The following is a 26,222-nucleotide window of genomic DNA, read 5'->3' as shown; positions in this document are numbered from 1 at the left end:
TCTTATATTCTTGTATTGTAGCCTACTGCACAATGACATCATCTGATGAGAGGCCTTGGCCTACATTACCCACAATCATCAGGTGTGTTATGCTATTAGCGGCTAATGTAGCCTCGAGCTGCTTGGCTCAAGCAGAAAGGAGGAGCTACAGAGGTCTGGTAAGCTCACTTGTTGATAACTCCACCTCTGGCATTTAAAAAAAAATGACGGCGCTGACTCAAGTGACATCACTTGAGGCAATTTATCAAATTACAAGCGGCTACTGGAACCAAAAAGGCTGCTCCTCAAAACTGTAACCTGACTTTGATGTGCGCAGTAATCCTCTCATATTCATGCCCTCTGGATGGTCCGACCCAGGAACCACTAGATCAACTTAAATGTGGGCTTATATAAAGTAGTTAAAGCATCATGATCAACTATTTAATAATGAATATGAAAACACATCAGTCACAAGGGCCATTTTTTCTGCAGGAGTACTTTTACTTTTTGATACTTTGTAAGCCTTTGATAAGCTAATAGCTGATTGTACTTTTACTTAAGTGGGATTTTGAATGCAAGAGGATTTTTACTTGTAATTGAGTATTTTTACATTATTGTATTAGTGCTTAGATATACTTAAGTATAAAAGATGTGTACTTCTTCCATCGCTGCTCATTAGTATTGCAAAAAAGTTTAGCACAGTTTACAGAGGGAATAGACATATTTAAAAAGCAGGTACCGATATTCGCCAGCAGAGGGAGTGAAGAGAGTGAAGTAAACAGCAAAATGTTGTTATCCCACAATGAACAACATGAATTCCCACTGTTTTCCAAATTAAATTGTTTGCGATGTAAAATTAAAAAGTGATTAATGAGTGGATATAATAGTAGTAAATTGTATATTTTGTAGGCTCCAGTAATGATACAGCTAACTCTAACTACCATTTATGATCATTACAATATCCTATCGATTTATGATTTATTATACATCAAAACAATAAGTATATCCCAAAATATACCAAAGAGGATTAGCCTATAACAGATATGCATAGGCCTACACGTCGTACTGTCAGATAAAGTTATTAGAACATCAACCAAACACACAGGCTTTAATTTCCTATTAGAATATTGTAGAAATATTATCCTGATCCCATTTGACATAATGCCTTAAGATCTGTGAGACCATACAGGAACATCAATGGGAAATTACAGATATTGGTCTATTTTTTTGCGCTACTAAATCTGCTGCTAGTATGTATTGTCAGTTGTAGATCTGTAGTTGATGCTCTGTTGATGCTTGTATGTTGTTCCTCAAATGTAAGTCGCTTTGGATAAAAGCGTCTGCCAAATGAGTAAATGTAAATGTAAAATGTATTTTTAGATATCTCTTTCTTCACGCTTAATAGACTGTTGATTAGACTATGTTCAAACTGCTTTAAGTGGGCGTAGTCCTACTGTATGAACCTATAGTGTCCTGAATGGCATGTAGCTTAAGCCCCGAGGTGCCAAGACTCTGGCATAGCTCCTTGCAGGCAGCAGAGTAAGGATTGGGTTGTATTTTTGGAAGGGTGTGTGTGTGTGGATTGGTCGCCTTGTTAGGTCTGTTAAAAAATTTCCAACAGCAGCGACCGCCAGGAGATAGCTGGGTGGCAGGCACAGGGGGGAAAGGGGCTTTTCTCTGTGGCCACCTGGAAAAAGCCATGTAAGATCCCTGGCTTGTCAAAACATAAAATAGCCTACAGAAGTAATTAGATTTAATAACCGGTAATCCAAAATTTGAAAAACAGCTTAATTTATTCTGGAGGAAATCTGTGGATTTATAAGTGAAAACGACGAGTCCGAGAAGACGCTGACATAGAAGAGGACTTAAAAAAAATTAATAAAAGTTTAGGTAGCTAAAGTTTGAAGGTGCGCACCGGAACCTCATGGACACGCTGAGAAACTCCAAAAGAAGAACCCCCCACAAGTTCAGCACCAAGGATATCTCCAATCAGTTTTGATGTCAGGTGAAGGTGAAGTCAGACTGACGGAGGTTTTATCTTTAGCCAGGTAACATACTGAAACAGCTTTACTTTCCGAGAGGTGCGTTTTTGGGCTGCGGTGAGGCATGAGTGGAGGTCGCTTTGAGTTTGACGACGGCGGAGCTTATTGCGGAGGGTGGGAGGGAGGCAAAGCCCACGGCCATGGCATCTGCACCGGACCCAAAGGCCAGGGCGAGTTCTCCGGTTCCTGGAACTACGGCTTCGAGGTGGTGGGAGTCTACACCTGGCCCAGTGGAAACACCTACGAGGGGTACTGGTCGCAGGGAAAGCGTCACGGTTTGGGATTAGAGACCAAAGGACACTGGATTTACAAAGGGGAATGGACTCACGGCTTCAAAGGGAGATATGGGATCCGGATCAGTGTTGGCAGTGGAGCAAAGTATGAAGGAACATGGAATAATGGGCTTCAGGATGGATATGGGACAGAAACGTATGCTGATGGAGGTGAGATTTATAAACTAAGACTGAGTTTATTATAGCGCAAAGAAGTAATAGCCTAGTGGAGGAGGTAGTAAAAGTAGCAATATCACAGTGTATAGAACTCCATTTTCCCTATGAAAAGTAGTGGAGCAGAAAGTAGCGATGGAAATACTCAATTACAAGTACCATAAAACTGTTAAGTACAGTAGCCTACTTGAGTTAAAGTACTGTATTAACTTCCTGAGATTTCACCAATTGTGGTATGATATACTTAAAAGTTAAAAGTAAAAGTAAAAGTCCTGCAATCAAAATTTTACTTAGTAAAAGTTCTCATAGTGCAGAATTGGGCAATTCAAAATGATTATATTATATATAGTCATAATATTATAATATAATTATTATGCATTAATGTGTTCCTCACTGGTGGTGCTGGTACAGGTGGCGCTAATTTCAACTACTGTGTAATTTTTGCCTCTGAAATGTAGTTGAGTAAAGGACAAGTATCTCAAACCTGTACTTAAGTACAGTACTTGAGTAAATGTAGCCTACTTCGTTACTTACCACAATTGAAATGTGAACGTGTGCAATAAAATTGCAGCTGCGGGCCTCTGTAGTGGTAGATGAAGTATTCAGATCCTTTACTTGAGTAAAAGTAGCAATACTGCAATATAAAAATATTCAGGTGCAAGTAAATGTACATGAGTATTATTAGAAAAAAGTATCAAAGGTAAATGTATCTATAATATATTTATAAAAATATTCAAACTATTACTATTTATCACTGCATTATTATTATTATTATTATTATTATTATTATTATTATTATTGATGCACTAATGTGTAAGTGGCATTTGTCAAGACATAAAATAGCCTACAAAGTCAATAATAATAATAATAATAAACTTTATTTATAGAGCACCTATCAATACAAAGAACAAAGTGCTTCACATAGACATAGAGAGAAAAATGGAATGAAATGCCACAGTGAAAGATAAAATACAGGAGGGGCAAAATAAAAACAAGAAATAATTAAAAACAATCTATTAGACAGGCGTCTCACATCAGGATATGCTTTCTGATAAAGTGTGTTGTTAGAAAACACTCAAAAGAAGACACTGACTCAGACAGCCTAATTTGCTCAGGCGGGTTGTTCCAGAGCCTCGGGCCCTGACAACTACATAAAAATGAAAAGCAATACCATGTCAGATTACATCACCCAAGGGCAGCATATAAAGGGAAACTAAATTGGCCCAATAATTGACCCTTGAGGTACACCATAACTGATGTGTGAAAAAGACAATATGAGGGTTTTAATGGAGACACAAAACTTAGTATTAGACAAATGTCCCTAAACATACTTCTTATGCAGAATGGCCCTTTCAGTTTGTTTTATGTATATAAATATTACAATCATGGAATGTTATTACTTCTGAATGAGTATTTAATGTTGTAGCTGATTGAGGTGAAGCTAGTTTTAACTCCTTTATATGCTGTTGGGTAGCATAATGTATAAACATGCATTAGATTTTATGTGTTGCTCATATGTTGTGTATGTAAGACCTGAACCTGCAAAGTAACTAATAACTATACCTGACAGAAACATGTAGAGGAGTAAAATGTAGCATAGCATAAAATGGAAAGTATAAAAGTAAAGAAAGAAATTATTCCACCACTAGATTATATTACAGTGTGGTAATTTTATGAAAACCCTTAAGGCCGAGTGCAGCCATATGGTCCATTTCACCAAGTTCATCACAGGCAACATGGAGAGAAATCACTGAGGAAAAAAACGAGCAGCCTCATGATCCTCATGGTCGTTTATGATGTGTAACCAGAAGAAAATATCACCCTGCTGCTGTCAGTCAAGAGAGGTGCTCAAAGCTTGTTGGAAATCAAACCCCACAGGAATCTTTCCATTTTGTTAAACTACACCATCATCAGCAGAGGTGGAAGAAGTATTCCAATCTTTTACTTGTGTAAAAGTAGGAATACTGACATGTGAAAATACTCAGTTACAAGAATAAGATCTGCATTCAAAAGCACCATACATAAGCACAATGAAAAACAAAAGTACAGATTATGCAGAAAAATGTTCCCTCTCTGTGTTATATATTATATTATTGTCTGATGGGTTACTGTGTAAGCAGCACTTTATTGTAGCTAATGTTTGTATGTAAAGTTACTATGAACTACTTATATATTTATAGACAGTTGTGTAGTTAAATCTATAAAAATGCTAGTAGTAACTACAGCTGTCAGACAATTGTAGTGGAGTAAAAAGTACAATATTTCCCACTGAAATGTCGTGAAGTAAAAGTATAAAGTAGCATAAAACGTAAATACTCAAGTAAAGTAAAAGTACCTCATAATTGTTATTGAGTAAATTAGCTTCTTTATTTCCACTACTGGTTATTAAGAGTTTGTTGTTAACAAGCAAGATTAGTTTGTATAAAATTAAATTACTCCATACTAACTGAGTTGGTTATCTCGAGAGGTTACAAACAATCCTGAACATTTTAATTTAGGTTTTTAATCCTTCAATACTCTCAAGAGTCTGGTACATCAATATCCGCCTGCTCAACCATTTGACTGTGTAGAGGAAACTTAATAAGTTAGGCAAATAAAATCGATTGTGGTGATATCCACTTTTACAATATCAGTGGTTTCCCTCCTTAACAGCTGACTCATCAGCTTTAAGCCCAGTCTGGTGGAAGTTGCATCGGGGGATGTGACAGCGCCAGATGTCAGGATTTAATAATAGCCCACAACCCCATGCCCTCCTGGCCTCACGGGCTGAGGCCTAGCTGTCAGTATAATCCACACACATGAATAACAATTTTAGAATGAGACCTCCAGTATGTGTCTTCAGTGGGGGCATAAATGAGTCTTTTCACACTGAAGATAGCCATGACCTTCTGGCAGAAATAAAAGTATGGCTAGTTTTATATAGAGTTAACTATTTTCGCTCCATAGTTTTAGCAAGCCATGTTTAGTCTACTGCCATGCTAGCGGCAGTAGACTAGTGCGGCAGAAGACTCTGTGACAGACTCTGTGAAGCTGTTAGGCATAGCGGTGCTTTGAGCTAAATGCTGAAATCAGCAAAATGCTCACAATGACAGTGCTAATATGCTACTGTTAAGTAGGTATAATTTTTACCAGGTTCATCACCTTAGTTTAGTGTGTTAACATGCTAACATCTGCTGATATGCACCAAACACAAAGTACAGAAGAGGCTGATGGGAATGTCATTCGTTTTGACCTGCTGGTGACACTAGAGGAAAAGTCAGGGGATTAGGATTCATCCTCTGGATACAGTGAATGTTTGTACCACAGATCATTGCAATCCATCAAATAGTTGTTGGGGTATATCAGTCTGGACCATCTGACATTGCCATCTGTATAGAGCCACACTGCTGGCATTGCAAAAAGTTTGGTCTGTGGTGCAGTTACAAAAAAATTTATCCCTTTTTTCTGATGTTTCCAGGTACTTTCCAGGGTCAGTTCACTGGTGGGATGCGGCACGGTTATGGGGTCCGTCAGAGTGTCCCCTATGGCATGGCAGCAGTTGTCCGCTCCCCCCTTCGTACCTCGCTGACCTCCCTTCGAAGCGAGCACAGCAACGGCACCGTATTGCAGCAAGACATCCCCATCATTACCACCACCAACGCCTCAGGTGAGGAGACACCCGTCCCCACCCCTACCCAGCTGGGACCGTCCCGTGGAGGCTTCGCCCTCACGCTCCAGGTGGACCCAGAGGCTGTGAAACCCAAGAAGAAGGGCCTGTTCCGCAGGGGCTCCCTGCTGGGTAAGCTAAAGAAGTCAGAGTCAAGTTCCTCGCTGTCAAGCCAGAAGAGCAAGATCAGCTTCCTGAGGACAGAATCGGCTCTCAGCTCCAACGCCAGCGACACCAACTCCACCATCAGCATCGGGGATGAGAGCCTGGCCGGAGCTGAGGATTTCCCCCCAGTGGAGGCAGACATTGATGCCACTACCACGGAGGTCTACATGGGAGAGTGGAAGAACGACAAACGCTCAGGATATGGAATAAGTGAAAGGTCCAGCGGGCTGAAGTACGAGGGTGAGTGGCTGAACAACCAGAGACACGGCTACGGCTGCACCACCTTCGCCGAGGAGGGAAGGAGGAGGGCAAGTACATGAACAACATGCTGGTGAAGGCCATGAAGAAGAGGGTGATCCAGCTGAAGGGAACCAAGATCAAGCACAAGGTGGAGCGGGCGGTGGAGGGCGCTCAGAGGGCCGCAGCCATCGGCAAGCAGAAGGCAGAGATCGCTGCTTCCAGGTAAAAACAGATGGTGGAGAAATATTTCTTCTTATTTATTTTTCATCTTGTTTATCAGAGAACTATTTATAAAGACAATCAGTCTCTTCTGAGTACTGTTTTCAAGATAAATATACCCAATAAAATATACCACAGGAGTTCAGCTCCAGTACAACATTCAGCACAACCAGGTGAACTTACTGCACACACACGATCACAGTGATGACAACGGCAAAAGTCATAATCACAGCTACTGTCTGTCTCAGTCAGCCTCGGCAGCAGTCTGTGAAAGAGCTTCGCTAGTTATCTATGTAGCTGTAATGAGACAGACGCGTGCCGAACCAAGCCACAGCTGAGGGTGCATCTGCTTGCGCTGTGGCCAGCAGAGGTCTGCTCCATTATACATTATACTAGATCATAATATAGCTCAGCCTTTCTCTAGGGATCTGAGGGAATGAAAAATAACTTAAGACAAAGAAATCCCATCTTTCAGGGGCTCATTACAGCGCTAAGTATCCATTTTTCTAAAAACAACAATTCTCCAGTGATCTTTAAAAAACTCAAAATGTCATATAACAACACTTAAAGCTCTTCTGAAGACATTTCCAGAATACTCAAAGACTGTTAATATTATAAATATATAATATAAATTTTCCATCTGCTGCATGACAAAAAATATTTTTAACTTTTTTAAAAATAAGTTGCGCCTCAGAACAAAGATGATAGCCAGAAATCACATACAGAATGTCCATGCTGAATTTATACAACTTAAATTTGTTTTTCAATTTTTTAAGTCTATATTGATGTTAAATTGCATTTTTTTTTCATGCAAAATAATGTGTTTATATGTTTCTTATGTTGCCCAAAACACGAAAGTAGATATGTCTTTTACAACCATACCAAGATACGAAATATAGTTGCAACATAGGAAAAATCCTTTTTATTTTCGTGCAACAGATTACTTTTTTATCCAGATGGTTAGAAAAGTTTTTGAGTATTCTGTAAATACCGTCAGAACATCAGTAATTAATGTCAGATCTTATGGGTTTGATCAAAGATCACAGAGTATATATTTTTCACAGAAACTGGTGCTAAGTTTACTGAAAGGGCAGTGTATGAAGGTAAATGAGGGGAAAACAGAGACAAAAACAATAAAAAGAGACACTCAATCACTTTACTGACTCTGTCTGCTGGTCACAGTAATTACCATAATAAAAAAAACACAACAAAAGAGCCATTATGTTTATTTTATAATGTATTACAGATATGAAATAGTGCAGTGTCTAAAGTGGCTGTTCAGAGTAACGCTGCTTGAACCACAGGATTTCATATCACACTCTGGATAATCAAATGTTCAAGCCCATTGTGGTTTTCCATAATGGATGTAATACAGTTTGTTAGGACTTCAGTTTTTGCAATGATTGCACCATTTGAAAATAATAGAAAGAATCTACTTTGTTCACACTGTTGCCTTACCCTGCCAAGAACAAGCAATGTCAGTTTTTCGCGGCCCCCTGAGACATCTTTACAAAAATGGTTCCCAGTTGGGTGACTGTACCTTTGACTAGCTCAGAGAATTAGAAGATATTACCGCAACATTTTAAGATAACCTAGCGTATATTATTTGTAGCCCATTTATATTTGATTATATAGTGTGCTACTGTCTAAAATGTAAATCTTTAAGGAACAGCTTTTCATTTTGTGATGACAAAAAGTCACAACAAAATTTGTTTTGTTGCTGAGAGTTAAATGAGAAGGTTCATACCACATTCATGTCTTTAGCAGCCAGTTAGCTTAGCTAAGCAAAAATTGGCACATTAATTATTAGCACATTAATTAGTGAGCTTTAGATGTGCTGGTAGGTGGATTTAGTTTTTTGCTTTGTTCAGAGCCAGGCTAGCTGTTTCAGCAAATCAGTGTATTTCTCAAAATGTCAAACAGTTTCTTCAACTTAGTGACAGACCAGATCCAGGAGTATATGTCAGTCTAGCGTGTTGAAAAGGTGATTGTACCTGTCTGATTAAGAAACTGAATATGAGAATATTTACACCTCTTTCTAATCACGGTGCATTCTGAAATCGATTCACATGAAACAGGTCAGTCAAACTACAGGGAAACGGTTTTCTTACATTGTATATTGTTCATACATGCACACGTCCACCTTCAGTTTGTCTGTGACCGTACAAGGCGGTGGTGTTTTTGTCCACTGTCATCTTCAGCACCTGAAATAAGCTCAGTGTTTACTGCTCTGATGGACTGCAGACCCCTGTCCCTGCAGACTGAAATCTAAATATTGTACTCCAAGGATAAGCACTATATAAGAGTTATGGGCCGGTGTTCATTCTGTCAGTGCTTTAAGCTCACCTACAGCACACCCATGGGCGCCTGGACAGAGCTGAGAATGGAAGCAAACACTTTATGTAGGACTGCTTTCAGAAACACCTTTATAAACCAAACATGACTTCATAGGAAATATATCTTCACCACATTCTTGAGTAAACTCCGAACTACTGGAAGATCAGAGGTGGTCAGTTACTCAAATACAGTACGTAAGTACAGTTTGGAGGTAATTTTACACACGTATCTTTAATTAATTTACTTTATTTCACTTTACCATTTTATGCTACTTTATACTTCAAGTCAAGGAAATATTGTACTTTAACTACATATAGCTGACAGCTGGTGCTACTATTTTTCAGATTACAATTTCACATGCAAACATTTGGATAAATTTTTAAAATAAAAAATATTTTATATATTTAACCAGTGGTTCCCAATCTTACGTAAAAAGCCATGTCAAGTTGGAGCCCCTTGTCACATGTTTCATAAATCTCCACCAAATAGACATTTCCTCTCATAACTCCTCACATGGTTTCACTTATACAATCGTTATATTATCCAATATTTCACAAAAAGTACTTACAGATTAAAGTTGTGAATCAGAACTTTGTTAATCATCTCACAACCCCTCAGATTTATCTAGTGACCAGCCCCTAGGTTAGGAACCACTGGACTAAACTGTTTATAATGTAGTTAAAACTAGCTCCACCTCAACCACCTAAAACAGTAAAATGCTGTTTACAAACTGATGCATCAGTATTAACAATCTAATTGTCTTTTGTAATAATACATCGGTCAAAGCAGAAATTTTCTGCAGAAAGAATACTTTTATATTTGATTATTTTAAGTACATTTTGGTGATAATACTTCTGTACTTTTAATGATTTTTAATGCAGCACTTTAACTTGGAATAGAGTATTTTAACATTCTAGTATTGTTACTTCTATTCAAGTAAATGATCTGAACCTTTTGCCACCACAGTAACTAAACAACAGCCACTCTCCAGTGGTCCTGCATGTTAAAACTGTTATTATATAAGCAGTGGAGACATGACACATCTGTTCCTGGCAGTAGTTTCCTCACTCTATGATCCTTTGGCAATGAAGTCGACGGTTAAAAATACATGTACAACCTGTGCACCGCATGGGATGCCAGACCTGGCCTCTTCAAGTCCAGTTTTCTAAGCGTTCACTGGCATTCAGACACTCTGTGGACTGTCTGTTGTTCTCTTGCATGGGCTGGCTAAAGGAGGACCTGTGTTGCAGGACAGGGTGTAAATGACGCACACACACAGGGGCCCTGTGGTCACAGAGGAGCCCTGACTAAATAAGGACAGGCACACTCTTGCTGTATCACAATCACAGGGGAATGCAACAGCTGATTATCCCCCCTCCCCTTGCCTCCAAACCCCATCTTTCCTGTCTAGTCACAGACACACACACAGACTTTGTTATGCTGAACTGCAGTGCCTCTCCTTATGTCTGCACATCGATATCAAGTTTTTACTTTACTCAAATTAAATACTTGTCCACATGGTACACAACTATGTGTACGCCTGCTGATTTACACAGTTTCTATCACCCACTGTGTGCTTTAGCTCTGCTGCTAGTCGGCAACAGTTTGGAGATCACAAATCTCGGTCCATCTTGCGTCAGCAGTGGTGTCAAGTGGTTCTGCGGATATAAATATGACACAGCTCATAAGCAAGTGCTTGGGTATAAAGGGTTAGCGTATATATGTACCACACCTAGCTTTAGTTGTGCAGCTTGGATTTCATACTGTACTGCTGATTCTAGCATTTTGTCTTGGTGAGAAATCAGCTGGTCGTAACATTTGTAAACAAAGTTCAAGTCTTACCTTAGCGCAGGACTATTTGCAGTCTGTTTTTATGAGTTATTTACTTAATCACACAGGGAAAAATAGATGGTGAGTAATGAGAGAAATTAATGAGATCTCGGGTGCTATTCCTCATGTGACCGCTTAGCAATGTTGCAATAATGAGGTTGCAATTAGTTCTTGTTGTATGTGTTTTTTGGCAAAGTGATTTGATTATACTCTGATACATTTTGTCTTTTTATAGAAACAAAATCACCCTCTCTGTCTCTCTCTCTCTCACACACACACACACACACTTGCTACAAAGTCGAATAGGACCATCCACAAAGATCCAGTGGCACATGCCAGAATGCCAGAATATCTCTCTCGCCATCAGCAGCCTACAGGGCAACTGCAGCCTGACAAAAAAAACAAATGGTTACAAAACATCTGAACAGCGGGACCTATTTGATGAAAGGCTTTTACATTTGCACAGGCTCTAAATTAAGATTTAAGGCATATATTATTCTGTGATCTCATAGCTTTTGGTGTTGAAGGCAGTTTCTTCAGTTTCTTCATCACTCCTTAGAGTACAACAAGCGTCTCCTCAAGGCAGCCCTAAAAGCATAAAGGGTATTTAGGTCACAGTGTCAAATGTCATGTTTAGTTGCAGAGAAGCACTGGAGGTCCGACACAGACTGCAGCAGTTATACAATTTAAAGGGCCAATTTTGACCTGAATCCTTTTGTTGTATTGTAGGAGGGGGCTTATAAAAATCTGACAGGTCTGTCTGCAGTGGTGGAAAACATCTAAGTACATTTACTCAAATACTGTACTTGAGTACAGTTTTGAGGTACTTGTTGACTAACTCCGTTTTCTTCAACTAAACTATTTTTCAGAGGGAAATATTGTACTTTTAATCCACTACATTTATTTGAAATATTTATTTGAAACAAAATAAAATCAACTAATACTGATTATGTATTATTATAGATTAAACAACCCAAAAGTATTTAAAGTAGTTCAAATTAGCTCTACTATTACCAGCTGCAACATTAAATTGATGAACACAATGCATAATCCAATAATATAATATACACGATTCTGAAATGGGCCATTCTGCATTATGAGTACTCTCGATACTTTAAGTACATTATAATGCCAATACTTTTGTACTTTTAGCAGGACTTTTATTTGTAACAAACTTGTTACTTGTGTTGTGTTCACAACATGTTTCCACTGCCTGCAAGTGGCCAAAAATAGTTTGTGTAGGTTGAATCTACAGCCTGTATCTCGTCATTCTCAGCAGGATTGTGTTTGATTGCGTTATCACTAAAACCACGACTAAAAGCTCCCAAAGTTCTTAAATCTTTGAGACATTAATAGTAAAAATAATTAAAACTACCTGACACACTGTTAGATGATACTTATCTTATTTTGCTTTAATTTAAATGTATTGTATAATTCAGTTTTTATTTACTATTTATTATATTGTTAGTTTAATTTAATTTGATTGTATCTGTATTTCTGGAAGTATTGTCATTAACTGAAATGATGTTATTTTTAAGATGCCTGGTATTCTGTAGTAGTCAATAAATTAATACAGATGCTGAGTGACATATCAGGGCATATGGAGGCATATTACTTCCATGATATAATGTTACTGTCGGAATCAAATGTTTATAAATACCCAACAGCTGAACAATGGCTTTTCTGTGTTCAGTTGGGAAGTACAGTCAAAACAATCCCCATATTAGCTCTACCACCTACCGTGACATTAGCAGCTATGCTAGCCAATTTCAGCAACTATAACCACAGCGGAGGATATATTATTACGTTGCTCGCCCTTTATAAATACAGGGTTCCTTTAAGGAAACACAGTACTCTGTGCTCTTTAATTCCTGGTGGCACTGGTTCAGTGATACTACTGTATAGCACTAATTCAACATCTACTATATTTGGAATACTTGACTGGTTATTTTAGGATTATATCTGTCTTTCCTTTACAATGCAATACAACCACAATCTAACCAACTACAAGGGCAGCAAGGATCCAATAATCAACACCAGTAGGAACCTGCTTGCTGAAGAGCTCAACCACTTCTTTGCCCGTTTTGAGATGACTGAGATGGAGACAGGGCCTGCTCTACTGACAGCTATTAATGACCTGCCACTTACTGTGACCACAGAGGATGTCAGAAGAGTGCTCCGTGGTGTGAAACCAAGGAAGGCGGCTGGCCCCGACGGCATACCGGGGATGGTTCTTATGGGCTGTACAGATCAGCTGGCCGAGGTATTCACAAACATCTTTAACCTATCTCTGTCTACATGCACTGTTCCTAAATGCTTTAAATCTGCCACCATTGTCCCAGTACCCAAGAAAACACCTATCAGGAGCCTAAATGACTGCAAACCTGTGCACCTTACCTCTACTGTAAAGAAGTGCTTTGAGAGGTTTGTCTTAAAACACATTAAATCCTCTGGGCCAACATATGCTACAGAGCAATTAGGTCAACAGAAGATGCCATCAACACTACTTTTCACACAGCACCAGCTCACCTGCGGCTCGTATGTGAGAATGCTGTTTGTTGATTTTAGCTCTGTGTTTAATACCATCATCCCCAGCAGAATGGATGCCCACGAACATCCATCCATCCATCGTCAATCACTTATCCTGCGTACAGGGTCGCGGAGCCCAAAAACATTTTTTTTTAAATCAGCTGCAAAACCAGGCATTTCAGGGATGTGTGCTGAGTTCTCTGCTTTACGCTCTATATACCTTTGACTGCACACCAACCCACATCAATGAACACCTTCATTAAATTTGCAGATGACACAACTGTGGTGGGCCTCATACAAAACAACGATGAGTCTGCCTACAGGGATGAAGTCCAGAAACTGACTGCGTGGTGCCACATTAACAACCTGGTACTCAACACCTCTAAAATAGAAGAACTGATAATTGACTTTAGGAAAAAGGAAGGAGAATATGCTCCTCTATACATCAAAGGAGACATGGTTGAGCGAGTCAGCAACTTCAAATTCCTGGGCACACAAATCTCTGAGGACCTCAAATGGACTAATAACACTACCACGCTTGTGAAAAAGGCTCAGCAGCGCATCTACTTTCTAAGGGCACTCAGGAAGGTGAACCTGTGTCAGAAGCTGCTGTTTTCCTTTTCCTTTTCCTGTTTTCCTGGGAGACATTACAGGTCCATTAAGACCCGCACCTCCAGATTCCTGAACAGTTTCTTTCAACAAGCCCTAAAAGAACTGAAGTGTCAAAAACAATGAACAGTACTACTCAGTATCATGTCTGAGTGCTATGATGGCCACTGGAATTTGTGCAATATTTTATTATTATATATTAACTGTGCAATATTTGTTTTGATACGTGGACTGTGCAATATCCTTTACTCCTGCTGATTCCAGTTTTTAACCATTTATGTGAATTTCTGTTGATTATTTATTATTACCTGTATGTCTTTTTATCTTACCTTATATCTTTTTATCTTATCTTATGTCTTTTTATCTTCACTGCTGTAAATCTCGTTAAACTACGTTCAGTGACAATAAAGCTGATTCGGGGTGAGCTCTCACTCTGCACTCAAGGAAATGTGATGATTAGCACCGCTAAAGTCTGAGGTTTCTGGACATTTATGGTACTGAGAGTTGTGCTGGTGGAACCATTGGTGAGGCGTTGACAAAATCTGTGGCTTGTGAAAGGTGAAAATTTTTGTGGTGCCACCACTGAAGCTCCCAGCAAATGCACAATTTACTCCTGGTTGACTAATGTTTTCTAAAAACTATAGTGCTCCAGCTGTTCTATGAAATCACTGGGCCTTTTTTTAAATCAAAGTTTATATTTGTATATATAAGACCAGCTTGGGAAGTAAATGTAAATAAAATTTAGAATATCATCAGACTAAGAAGTTCACTTTTAGTGAACTCAGTTCTTCAGGTAGGAATCAGTGGGCTTTGGGCTGAGTACCACACATGTATATGTTTGAAAGTCAGAACATATTGCGAGACAGAAAGAGACAGAGTTTAGTGACAATCAGAAAAATATACATACAAAATATATGCAGCCTTATCCTTTAAGAGACACATTTCAGTAAGAATATAGGCTATTTTGTCAAATACACTTTTTTGATGTTTACAGACTTCATAAGTGGTAGATAGTTGGCACAATTAAATGGTATATTCCTGTGTTTAAGTGTGTGTGTGTGTGTGTGTGTGTGTGTGTGTGTTGTATTTTTGGGGTATGATTTACTTCTAAATTGTACCATTGCCTTGGGAGTTGTACCAAAAAAGCTTGCTGCTAGATAGCAGCTGTTGTTATTATAACTCTGCCTTTAATAAATGATTTCAGTGTAAGTTTAAACATGTGAGATTTGACCGAACAGCGTGTCGAGGTTCCTGAGAGAGGAGGTGCTGACTTGTGTGTGGACCGGTGGAGCTCATCTATCTTCAACAGGGAACCTCAGGAGTCTCTAATTGTTCCAGTGGGAAGCACCTTCCCCACTGAGTCTTCGAGTGGACCAGGGAGCTATTTTCAGCTCAGTGTAAAGTTACAGCATGTCAAGTATCCACAGAGTAATCACAATCAGTAATTCTCATAGTTAATGTGGGACAAATAGCAGTGAGGATCGAGGGATGTCAATGTCAGTCTGTTGGCTGATCAGGCCACCTCTTTACTGAGATATCCTATTAGATATAGATTTAACTATTGGATGGGTGGCCATGAAATTTCATACATTCAAGGTCCCCAGTAGATCAAGCCTACTGACTTTGGTGATCCCCTGACATTTTAATATAGCACCACCAGCAAGTTTTCCTGTACACTGAAATTCTTACTTTGCTGTCCACACCAAATGCCTACAATAATAGTAAAAGCAGAAACAGCAGAAAATACAAACTGTAAACATCAGAAGTCGTTGTGCAGGCAGACAAATTAACAGTTGTGCAATGATTAATTATATACATGTGGAAATTGTGCATGGAGCAATGTGCAGATGTGCAAAAATAGTGCAATTAACATGTCATGGTACAGTGTAAAGATGGGCATGATAATGGAGTCCACATGCCTATTAACTGTTCAGGAGCCTGATGGCAGTGGGGTAGAAAGAGTTCTTCAGTCGTGTAGTCCTACATTTCACACTTCTGTAACTCCGACCCGAGGGTAGAAGTGTAAACAGTTTGTGTTGGGGGTGAGTGGGATCCTTGATAATGAAGGCAGCTCTCCTGTGGACTCTTTGATGGTACATTCTCTGCAGTCCTGGTGATCTTTTCAGCTGTCTTCACCACTCTCTGCAGGCGTTTGCAGTCCATAGCAGTAGTGCTGCCATACCACACGGTGATGCAGCTGGTCAGAATGCTCTCAACAGTGCACCTTTAGAAGTTGCTGAGGATCTTAGGTGACATACTGAACTTCCTCGGTCTCCTCAGGAAGTACAGCCGCTGTTGAGCCTCCTTGACCAGTTGTGTGGTGTTCAGTGTCCAACTGAGGTCGTCACTGATGTGGAGCCCAGATATTTGAGGCTGCTCATCCTCTTTACCTCAAGCTCCCAGATGAATAGTGGGTGATGAGGTCTCCTCTCCTTCCTCATGTCCACTATTATCTCCTTCGTTTTGTCAGTATTAAGGCTGAGGTTGTTGTCCTCGCACCACGCCACCAGGCTGACCACCTCCCTCCTGTAGGCCGCTTCGTCCTCACTGCGGTGTCGTCTGCGAATTTCAGTATGATGTTGTCCTTGTGGGAGGCAGCACAGTCATGAGTGAACAGGGTGTAGAGGATGGGGCTGAGGACGCATCCCTGTGGAGTGCCAATGTTTGTTATAATGGTGGCTGAGGTTCTGCTGCCAATCCTGACTGACTGGGACCTGCCAGGAGCCAGTCACAGAGTGTGGGTGGCAGTCCAAGTTCATTCAATTATCCAGTTGGATATTTCTTCTTCTACAAGATGGATTGGCACAATGTTTGGTATATGGCGCCCACATTATCAATGCTTATGACTTTTCCCCTTACCTCACTCATGAGGTTGACAGTTGTGGTTTTGAATAAAATGTCTTGACAGCCGTTGGAGGGTTTGGCGTGACATGGTACACACATTCATGTTCCCCAAAGGATGAACTGTAATATCTTTGCTGATCCCTTAAAATTCTAATTTGTTCATTAATTTATTAAAGACTAAACACCTGCAAAACCAAAATTCCCTCTCACACAGCTAAATAAATAGTGTTTAGTGATAATTAACAAACGTTAGCATTACTTTAAACACACAGGTAAACATTATATCTGCTAAACAGTAACATGTTAGCTTTGTGAGAATGTTATCATGGTGTAAGCATTTACAGTACAGCCTCACAGAGCAGCTAGACACTCTTAGCCTTGTTATTTAATGAGAAACATAATAATAATAATCATAATAATAGAAATGATAGGAAATAAACATATTGTGAAAGTGTGCTGCCCCATTTTTGTATTTATGGTCTATTGTGTATGTTTATTGGTTTGTTTTTTTTTTAAATAAAAGTGCCCAGAATTGTTCTGTTACCTGTTCTCATTGATTTAAAGGAGAAAGTTTGAGAAACGCAGGGAGAACATTCAGAATTACATTACCACAAGTGTTGCATTATGCACAAACTCTCCCGATCTTGTTGTCCACTGTTGGTCGAAACTTTTGTGAGGCAAATGGCTGCCTCACTGCTGTACTCCTTCCAGTGAGTCCTCTCTCTTGTTGCTCTCTGTCTCCCTATCAGATAGAAATATGTGTGATGATGGAACCTCCGTGACCTGCCAGCAATAACTCATTGTCTCGCTGGGGGGGGGGCATAAATAATAAAAGCATAATTTATTTCTGTCTCAGCCCAACAGCAGAAAAGGACACCTCCTCTCTCGGTAGCTAATAATACTAATGAGCCATATGACCAGCAGCCATCCATCCCTGGCCTTCATTTAAACATGATTGAATACTATTATCAAGCCCTGTGCTGTGGTATTTTTTTTAAGTCTTAAAATGTTTTAAGCCATCATCTAAGGGTTCATATTCAAGGTTGTACTTAGTTTGATCAAGAAGGTCAAGGTGAAGGTCAAAGTGCATAAAACATCGCAAAATATGTGACATCGTGACAAACTGTAGAACGGATAATAATAATCATTCATTTAACTGACGCTTTTATCCAAAGCGACTTACAGTTGTTATATATATGTCTGAGGTCACACGCCTCTGGAGAAACTAGTGTCTTGCTCAGGGACACATTGGTGTGTCACAGTGGACTTGAACCGGGACTCTCACACCAAAAGCATATGTCTTATCCACTGCTTCATCACCACCCCATTTAAAAGTAAAATAAAAAGTTTAGTAATGCAAATTATTTCACTCACTGAATATTGCATCATCCCGTTGCTGCCTTTATACTATTGCATTCTGCTCTCCACAGTTTGGTCCAGAAACTGTCAGAAATAGTAAAAAATGCCAAAAATGCCCATCATACCCAATGAATTGTCTTCCAATTGCTTGTTGTTTTCCTACCAACAGTCCAATACCCAAAGATATTCACTTTACTGTCGCATATATACAGAAACGTAGCAAATCCTCACATTTGTGAAGCTGAAAGTAGTGAATATTTGGTATTTTTACTTCAGCAAAACGTTTGTCAGCTTATTTTCTGTTGATCTATGAATCGGTTAAGCGTTATGTGACCACTTTGTTTTAAATTATGTTCAGAAGTGTATAAAGTTATGAGTCTATAGAGTTTTGTAAATGCAGGTGACAATCTGCGATAGTCATCTGAGATAGTGTGATATTGTCATCATTCGTTTTTGTTGTTTGGAGCACTTTTCTGTGAGCTGAGTTTGTTGCAAATGAACTCATTCGCTTCTTGCAAAGATTCAAAAGACCGATACCACCAATTTTTGTATGTAACTTTTGCTTTTTGTGAGTAACATGAAGGGAACTACAAACTTTATCTCGTTCACCAATCCTGAGTTGTTAAATGACAAATAAATCTACCTTGTAACCCAGCAGCTGGTCAGCTTAGCTTAGCATAAAGACTGGAAAACAAAAAACATGACACAGTGTGTTAATCATTGAGCTTTAGAAGTGCTAATAGGTGCTAATTTTGTTACCTTTGGACAGAGCCAAGCTAGCTGTGTCCCCCTCTTACCTGTCATTAAGCTAAGCTAAGCTAACCAGCTACTGGCTGTAGCTTTTAAGAGTGGTATCCATCTTCTTATCTAAGCATATTTCCCAGGAAGTCTAACTCTTCTTTTAAACTTACAATGAATACTCGGAAACAATTAATAGTTTGTGCATGAATGGACTTATTTTAGATTAGAACTGATGCCACTAACAGTAAAATGAAAATAGAACATCTGGATGGTTGTTGTAGCTCCAGTGAATTGTGTTGCATCTGTCCCCTGCAGGACGGCCCATTCAAAGGCCAAGGCAGAGGCAGCTGAACAGGCCGCCCAGGCCGCCAACAGTGAGTCCAACATTGCCAGACTGGTGGCCAAAGAGCTCTCTCCTTCTTTCTACCAGCCAGGTCAGTGGACTTTTTATCTGGGAAGAATTCTGAAAGATGGATAATAATATGCAAAACATACTAACTTTAGGGATATTAACACCATGTTCTCTCTGAAAAATATGATACAGTATAGAAACAACTGCATGAAAGACTCCAAGCACAGACATAGATGTATTCAAGCTGTTATTTTCACCTGAAATTGGATATAATAAATTATTTTTTTGTAGGAGGCTCATATTTACCATAGTTCCCAAATGCAAATGCACCACAAAATGCACACCACATACTACAGCTTTATATTTGTGGAGTCAATATAAATAGCTTACACATCAATACTTTAGATGGCATGACTTGAACAACTCTTACTGACTTACGGTGTATCATTATTTGAAGGAAACAGCAAATATAAACTACAAACCACGTTTATAATGTGTGTCTGTGCATACCTCCAGCTTGAGCTAGCAGATCCTTGGCTGAGGCTCACCACAAGGGTAGTCGCATTTTAATGTCTAAAAAAGGAACATCTTATTGGGTTGAAGGGATCATATCAGTTTCATTGCGAGTCTGGTCAACACTCGCTTACACATTGCATACAAAAGAAGCCCAGCCATATAGGAGCCTCTTGCATTTTTCTCTTGCTTTCTCCTTCGGTGGAGAGCTTAAAATAATCAGACACATCCAGCTTTCTCAGTGGCTGCTCGTATTGTCTCTGACTAACACTACAAATGCCGCAATGCATTCTTACATGAAAGATCTCTCACCAAGGAGACAACAACACAGACATACAGTGTCAGCGTGTGCACCATCTGGTTTACTTGCAGTGGGAAAAACAACTCTTAGCCTCGCACTTTAAAGGATAAGTCTTGTGATATTATACTGTATATATTTCTTATTTTCAACAAATCTCATTAAAAAGATCCAAACCAATAATTAATTAATCCAACTGTCAAATATTATCAGTGTACCCAAAGCCTGATATATATTATTCCTCCCAATGACTTTTAAAAACACATCAATGAGCCACACTGTTGCACTGGGTGACATGTTTCTTCATTACCATAAACACACACACTGTAGTTTATTTTGACTCAATCCTACAAACGACCTCCTGCTAGTTGGTGGCCGAAAATGAAAACTACAGTCCCCGGCTTTCTTAGGAAATTATTTAGCCTTTTTTATATACATTTGTGACCTGTTTTTAAAGATTTTTGTCTTCAGATGGAACAAATCGGTTTGTGACCAAAAACAGCTGTGGCAGTAAATGTGAATTTAAAATATGGAAAGAATATAACGCTTTATTGTTTTTTGTCTTATCATGAGATTTATTGACAATATCGTCAGCCTTGTCCTTTTGAATAAATATCACTTTGTCTTTGACATAATACCTTTCTTTTTTTTGTTTATCTTATGGTGAAATGTTTCTCTTTGGCACTCTCTTTTTTTCTCTCTGTAATGTGAGCAAATATAACCAAGGGTAGCTACAGTAGTTGTCACTCTAACAGCCTCAGTAGCTTCTTTCTGGTCACAGGAATTTAGTGTAGTTTAGGAAGAGAATTGCATAATTATATAATTATAAAGCCTCTCCTCTTGTAGCTATTTCCTGATATTTTAGTCTAAAGGAAATTGGTCTGGTTTGTGGATAGCAGGAGATTATTAAAATGTTCTGTTTCTATAATTACATCCAGTTGTTATTTCCTACTGTAGTCGACTATAATTTGTCTTGTGAGATAAAGGAGTGCTCCATGACAATTATGTTAGCTGGGAAACAGCAGAAATATATTTTTTTATGGTAATGACACTAATAATTAACCAAAAAATGTTTTCTAAATGTTTATATACTCTCCAGTGCTGATCATTGCTCTTAATATATTAGACTCTGTGATGAGAAAAACACTAATATACTGATTGAATTGGTCTCACACAGGTCCTGAGTATCTGAAGAAGAGAGTGTTACAGGAGGTCGTGGAGGGCATTGAGAATGCAGACCCTGTTATGCATGAGCCGCTGCTTGCTGAAGAGGAGCCCCTGCCCACGCCACCCGAAAGCCCTCTAATGAATGAACTGGACAGTCTCATGCCTGGCTCATCACCAGGCCGCACCCCCTCCCCCAGCCCAGGCATCATCAGCAAGGAAGACCCTAAACTCCTCAGTCCAGGAAGCTGGAATGAAGACAAAACCAGTAAAGATGGTGGCAGTAAGGGTAGCAGTAAACCAACAGCAGGCCCAACAGTCGCCCCACCACCCCTTCAATCTCCGTATCTGCTCCTGCCTCGGCTGCACCTGAGGCGGAGGTGCCCCAGCAACCGAGGCCCCTCTCGCACCCCCAGCCGTCAGAGCAGCAAGAACGAGCAAGGCTCTGACCTGGAGATCAAGCCCCTGCAGAAGTTAGACACCGAGGTAAAAGCTCCAGACGTCACTCCTGCTGCTGCTGCTGCCCCTGTAAGAAATAGCCTCATCTCTCCAGATGAAGAAGAAGCCCCGCGCCCCAGCTCCAGGGTGTCCTCCAAAGCTGTCACCCCGAGCCTAAAACCACTGAGGTCAAAACTGAAAGACCGCCATCAGTCCACGAACGAGCGCTGTCTGTCTCTGAGAACAAAGTGGAGTCCAGGGAGGTGAGCAGGCCTTCCAGCAAAGCAGAAACAAAGCCATTACCAAAACGACAACCCAGCCCAGCTCCACCTCCAAAACTGCACCCAATCTTGAGCCTAAAACGGTACAAAAGCAAGTGGAAGCCAAAGCCATTGTTGCCAAAACACCTCCGAAGGTGGAGCCCAAAGCAGAAACCAGAATGAAGGCCGTGGTGTCGAGCCCAAGTAACGAGGTGACTGCAGAGTCTTTGGAGCTGGAGGTAAGACAGTAAATATACATACAAACTCACATTTAATTGTTTTTCAAGTGTCAAGCATCAAGGTAGTTTATCTTTATACAACACAAGGTTGTGCAACTAAATGAAAGTTTGTAGTCCCTTCAAGCTACATGCATAGAACTTACTAGATAATTAAATGGATATTAGAATATGGTAACATTTCAAATAAAACAACATATACTGCTATTTCTATGCATACACGTGGTGCTGCAGTGCATTTCTTTTTATTTGCGTCTGGGGGAATGTAAACAGACAAATAGGCATGTCAGCAGCTTTGCTGTAGGGTCAACAATGTCAGTCTACCACTTTGATCCAGATAGAAATGTGTGAACAACTACAGGTTGCCAAAACATTTTGTACAGACATCCATGATCCCTAGAGGAGGAATTATACTTACATTGGTGATCCTGTAACTTTTCCTCTAGCGCCATCATTAGGTTGAAAATTAGTTTTGAACAGCAATTGGATGGGTTGACATGGAATTTGGTACAAACATCCATGTTCCCCTCAGGATAAACTGTAATAACTCCGTGATTCCTTATCTTTCCCACTAGCGACACATCAGGTCGACATTTTAATTTGTCCAATACTTTGGTTTATGACCAAATACCTGTGAGACTAATTACATTCCTGTACTCATATCTGTATTGTCAGACAGACTCACAGAGCTGCTAGCATGGTTGTAGACTCCCTTAACTTTTAGCCTTGTTTAACTAAAAAAATGTAGCTTGAGCTTGACCGAGTACAATAAAATGTCTGGACATCATCTAAAGCCATGATGTCAAAGTCACCTTGACTCATCTAAGGAAAGCACTTCGTTGTGCCACGCTGCATTATGTGGACACACTTTTTTCATGCATTGTGATAAATATTATTTTCTTGTGGAGGTGCTACTTTTACTTTTTTACTTCCTAAAAGTTTATCCCTTTCCAATCTTTATATTGGTTTTACAGTGCTTTCATTATTAGTGTGTCTAGAATATTTCCCAGAAAATGTATTTGATGGATCAGGTAAAACCACTTTGTTTGGTACAAATTATTTACACTTTCTTGTTAAATATTTGCTTTGTAAAGGAATAAAGGAATAATTTGACATTTTGGGGAAATATGCTTATTTGTTCAGAGTTAAATGAGAAGTTTGTTACCACTCTCATGTTACCTCTCTACAGCCAGGAGTTAGCTTAGCTTAGCACAAAGACTGTAAACAAACAGCTGGCTAACAGCTAGTCTGGCTCCCAGCTCATCTAAAGCCCACAGGTAAGATATTACATGTTAATTAGTGAGCTTTAGAGATGCAGGTACACTTGACAGAGCCAGGTTTTCCTCCTGCTCATAATCTTTATGCTAAGATAAGCTAACCGTCTCCTGGCTGTAGCTTTATATTGAACATGCAGATAATACGTTGGGTATCGATCTCAGCAAAAAAAGTGTTATTCGCATATTTTCCCGAAATGTAGAAATATTCCTAAGTAGTAATGTTCACAAACCTCCAGTAATTTTACACATTCACAAGGTGTGAAACATAACAGTAAGCATATAGTGTTACTGTTGAGTTTATTTTGACTTAATTTCTCATATATTTGCTTTGTTTTCAAGGGCCCAAACACCATAATGATCTGCATGGTAATCCTGCTCAACATTGGCCTGGCCATTCTCTTCGTACACATTTTGTCATGAGAAAGTGTTCACCACCTCAGGTAATAAATGTGATGTCAAAACCTGCTGGGGAAAAAAGAAAGTGATATAGTGAGAACAAGGAGTCCATTAAAAGACAAATGTTTATGTGCAGCAGGTCACCAACAGTGTTGGAGAGAGATGGCCTGCCTCCTCCTCAGTTAGGACCAGAGATCAAAGAGACCGCTGAGGAGGAAAAGATGCCTTCCGCAGACAGCTGCAGCTCTTCTGTAGGTGTTTGTTGGTGTGACTGCGTGAGGCTCTGTGAAGCTCCTCTCTTTCCAGAGGTTTGACAAACTGAAGGACATTGAATGACTGAAACAATTCAGTAAATCTGAATATGATGATGTTTGCATGTTAAAGTCAGGGCTGCATGTTGTCTGTATGAGTATGTTCGCTGTGCTTACACTGGAGAAGCAGGGTCTCAGTTCACCTTCATCACAGTTTGTCACAAGCATGTCAACATTTTTGCAAAAGGAGGCTTTTAACTCAATCTTTATTTGGCACAAGCAGCCTGGCTCTCACAACACAGATTCAGGCAGATTAGACAAACTCGCTACATAATTATGTTTTATCCCAAGATCTGTTTGTATTAGGTAGTTGACAGCTAAAGGAATGTTGATAACATATGCAGACTGAATATTCTCTCCACTATGCCTTAAACTTGATTGTTGAGACACAAACGTGTGAAAGATTAGGGAATGATTTATCTGCAATGTGGTAAAAAAGCTGAGAAATATTCATTGGGTAGTCATAAATGTGTGTCTGTCGCATCAAAAAACTCTCCAGAAAATACTGCTGAAATAGCGAAAACTGTAATCCAACAATGCTGTAAAGCCAAGTTATTGTTTTCATCTTGTTGCTCTTCACTCTCTTAGGAAAGAGTCCATCATGAGTTACATTTCGGCTAAATGCATCCTGCAAAATCTGCATTTGAGACTGTGGTTTACTACACTGTGAAATTTTCTATATTCACTTGGGATTTATATGCATTAATTGTCATTCTGCTGCTGTGATTTGGGAGCTGATGAACCAAATAGATAAGGAAAATAGGGAGCTTATGAGTGCCACTGCTATTGTGTATGTACTGTATTTACCTGTGGTATTTGTCATACAGTGCTGTTTAGCGCCCAGGTGGTTTTCAATGAGAGTTGCATATGTTTTGCAATATAACAAGTAAGTAGAAAATAAAGGCTGGGGTTTATCTTATTAAAAACAATCACTGTATGTTGATCTAAGGTTGCTCAATCTACAGATTTATATTAATGCAATAGCAGCAACAGGAGGTGGGCTGGGATGTGAGCTGTTGTAGCATTTACTGGTTTCATATATGTTTCAGTGTAGAAAACTGTCCCCACTGTTCCACCGCATTATATTCAGAGCCTGTTGTGCTTTAGAGCCAAATATGAGTTCAACTTTTGTACGCATGAGGGCACTTTGTCTGTGTCTGTATTTTTGTACCATTGTGAAGTACACGTCTTTTCAGCATTCAAAAGCATTTTTGTCAGACGAAAGCAAACCTAAATTTATTTTCCAAAAGAGTCCAATTGCCGCATGGCTGTGAGACAGAGAAAATTTCAGAATGGTTCTTAACTCCATGTCTTATGAGAAAAGCGCTCTGCACGTGTGCTATTTAATATTTCTCAATTGTTCTTTTACCCAGTAATACATGGGTTTTAAAAAAGGACAGAGGGTTTGAGCTGAAATTCTTTTGCCTTTGACTTTGGAAATGAACTCAGACCGCCTGAAAAAGGAAAACCTACAAAAATTGTCAGTTTTAATCAATCTGCCATGATCATATTTAAAATACATTTTGCTAGTAATTTTTTCTTAATCTAATAATGCATTAATAAATAACACAAGATAATACTCTAAGTGCAGTACAGAGGTTTTCATACAAGTCAGTGTAATGTAGAAGCCATTTTGTTTTGGTGCATTTAATAAAATCAAATAACATTGAATTTGAAGATGCATTTGTGTAGCCAAACCTGGTCAAAATTACAAAGCCAAAATTAAATAAAAACTTTTACAACACTTGTGAATGTGTTGTTTGTGAGCCAGTCTAACAAATGTACTGGATGCATCTTTGCCTCTTTTCCCACATTTTCAAACAGTATCATTATCCAGAAGAAATCCAGTCTAATAAGAGCAGAAGTAAGTAAATACCACCTGTCTGCCAGTATGAGACACCTCCCTATCCCTCCCATGGGCCACAGAGAATACCACACCCTATTTTAAGCCAGACTGGTTAGGCCTCAGTTTGTCTCAGGCAGTTCTCACA

General features: G+C 39.4%; 1 protein-coding gene across 1 annotated transcript; it reads left to right on the top strand.

Moving 5' to 3' along the window:
* Positions 1-1,562: 1,562 nt before the first annotated feature.
* jph2 (junctophilin 2) lies at positions 1,563-25,983 on the top strand. Its single transcript, XM_038721851.1, is given in 11 exon segments — positions 1,563-2,464; positions 5,925-6,566; positions 6,569-6,740; positions 19,302-19,420; positions 21,327-21,616; positions 21,619-21,695; positions 21,697-21,914; positions 21,917-22,092; positions 22,095-22,250; positions 23,864-23,964; positions 24,057-25,983. Coding segments are annotated over 10 exon segments (2,310 nt in total). The 5' UTR covers positions 1,563-2,085; the 3' UTR covers positions 23,945-23,964; positions 24,057-25,983.
* The last annotated feature ends 239 nt before the right edge of the window (positions 25,984-26,222 follow it).

This window comes from Micropterus salmoides, unplaced genomic scaffold, assembly GCF_014851395.1.
Source record: "Micropterus salmoides isolate LMB-PRFRI ecotype aquatic unplaced genomic scaffold, ASM1485139v1 Ms_hic_scaffold_16, whole genome shotgun sequence".
In the NCBI taxonomy this organism is placed as follows: Eukaryota; Metazoa; Chordata; class Actinopteri; order Centrarchiformes; family Centrarchidae; genus Micropterus; species Micropterus salmoides.
Note: the sequence above shows the minus strand (reverse complement) of the source record. Positions and strands in the feature narration are given on the sequence as shown.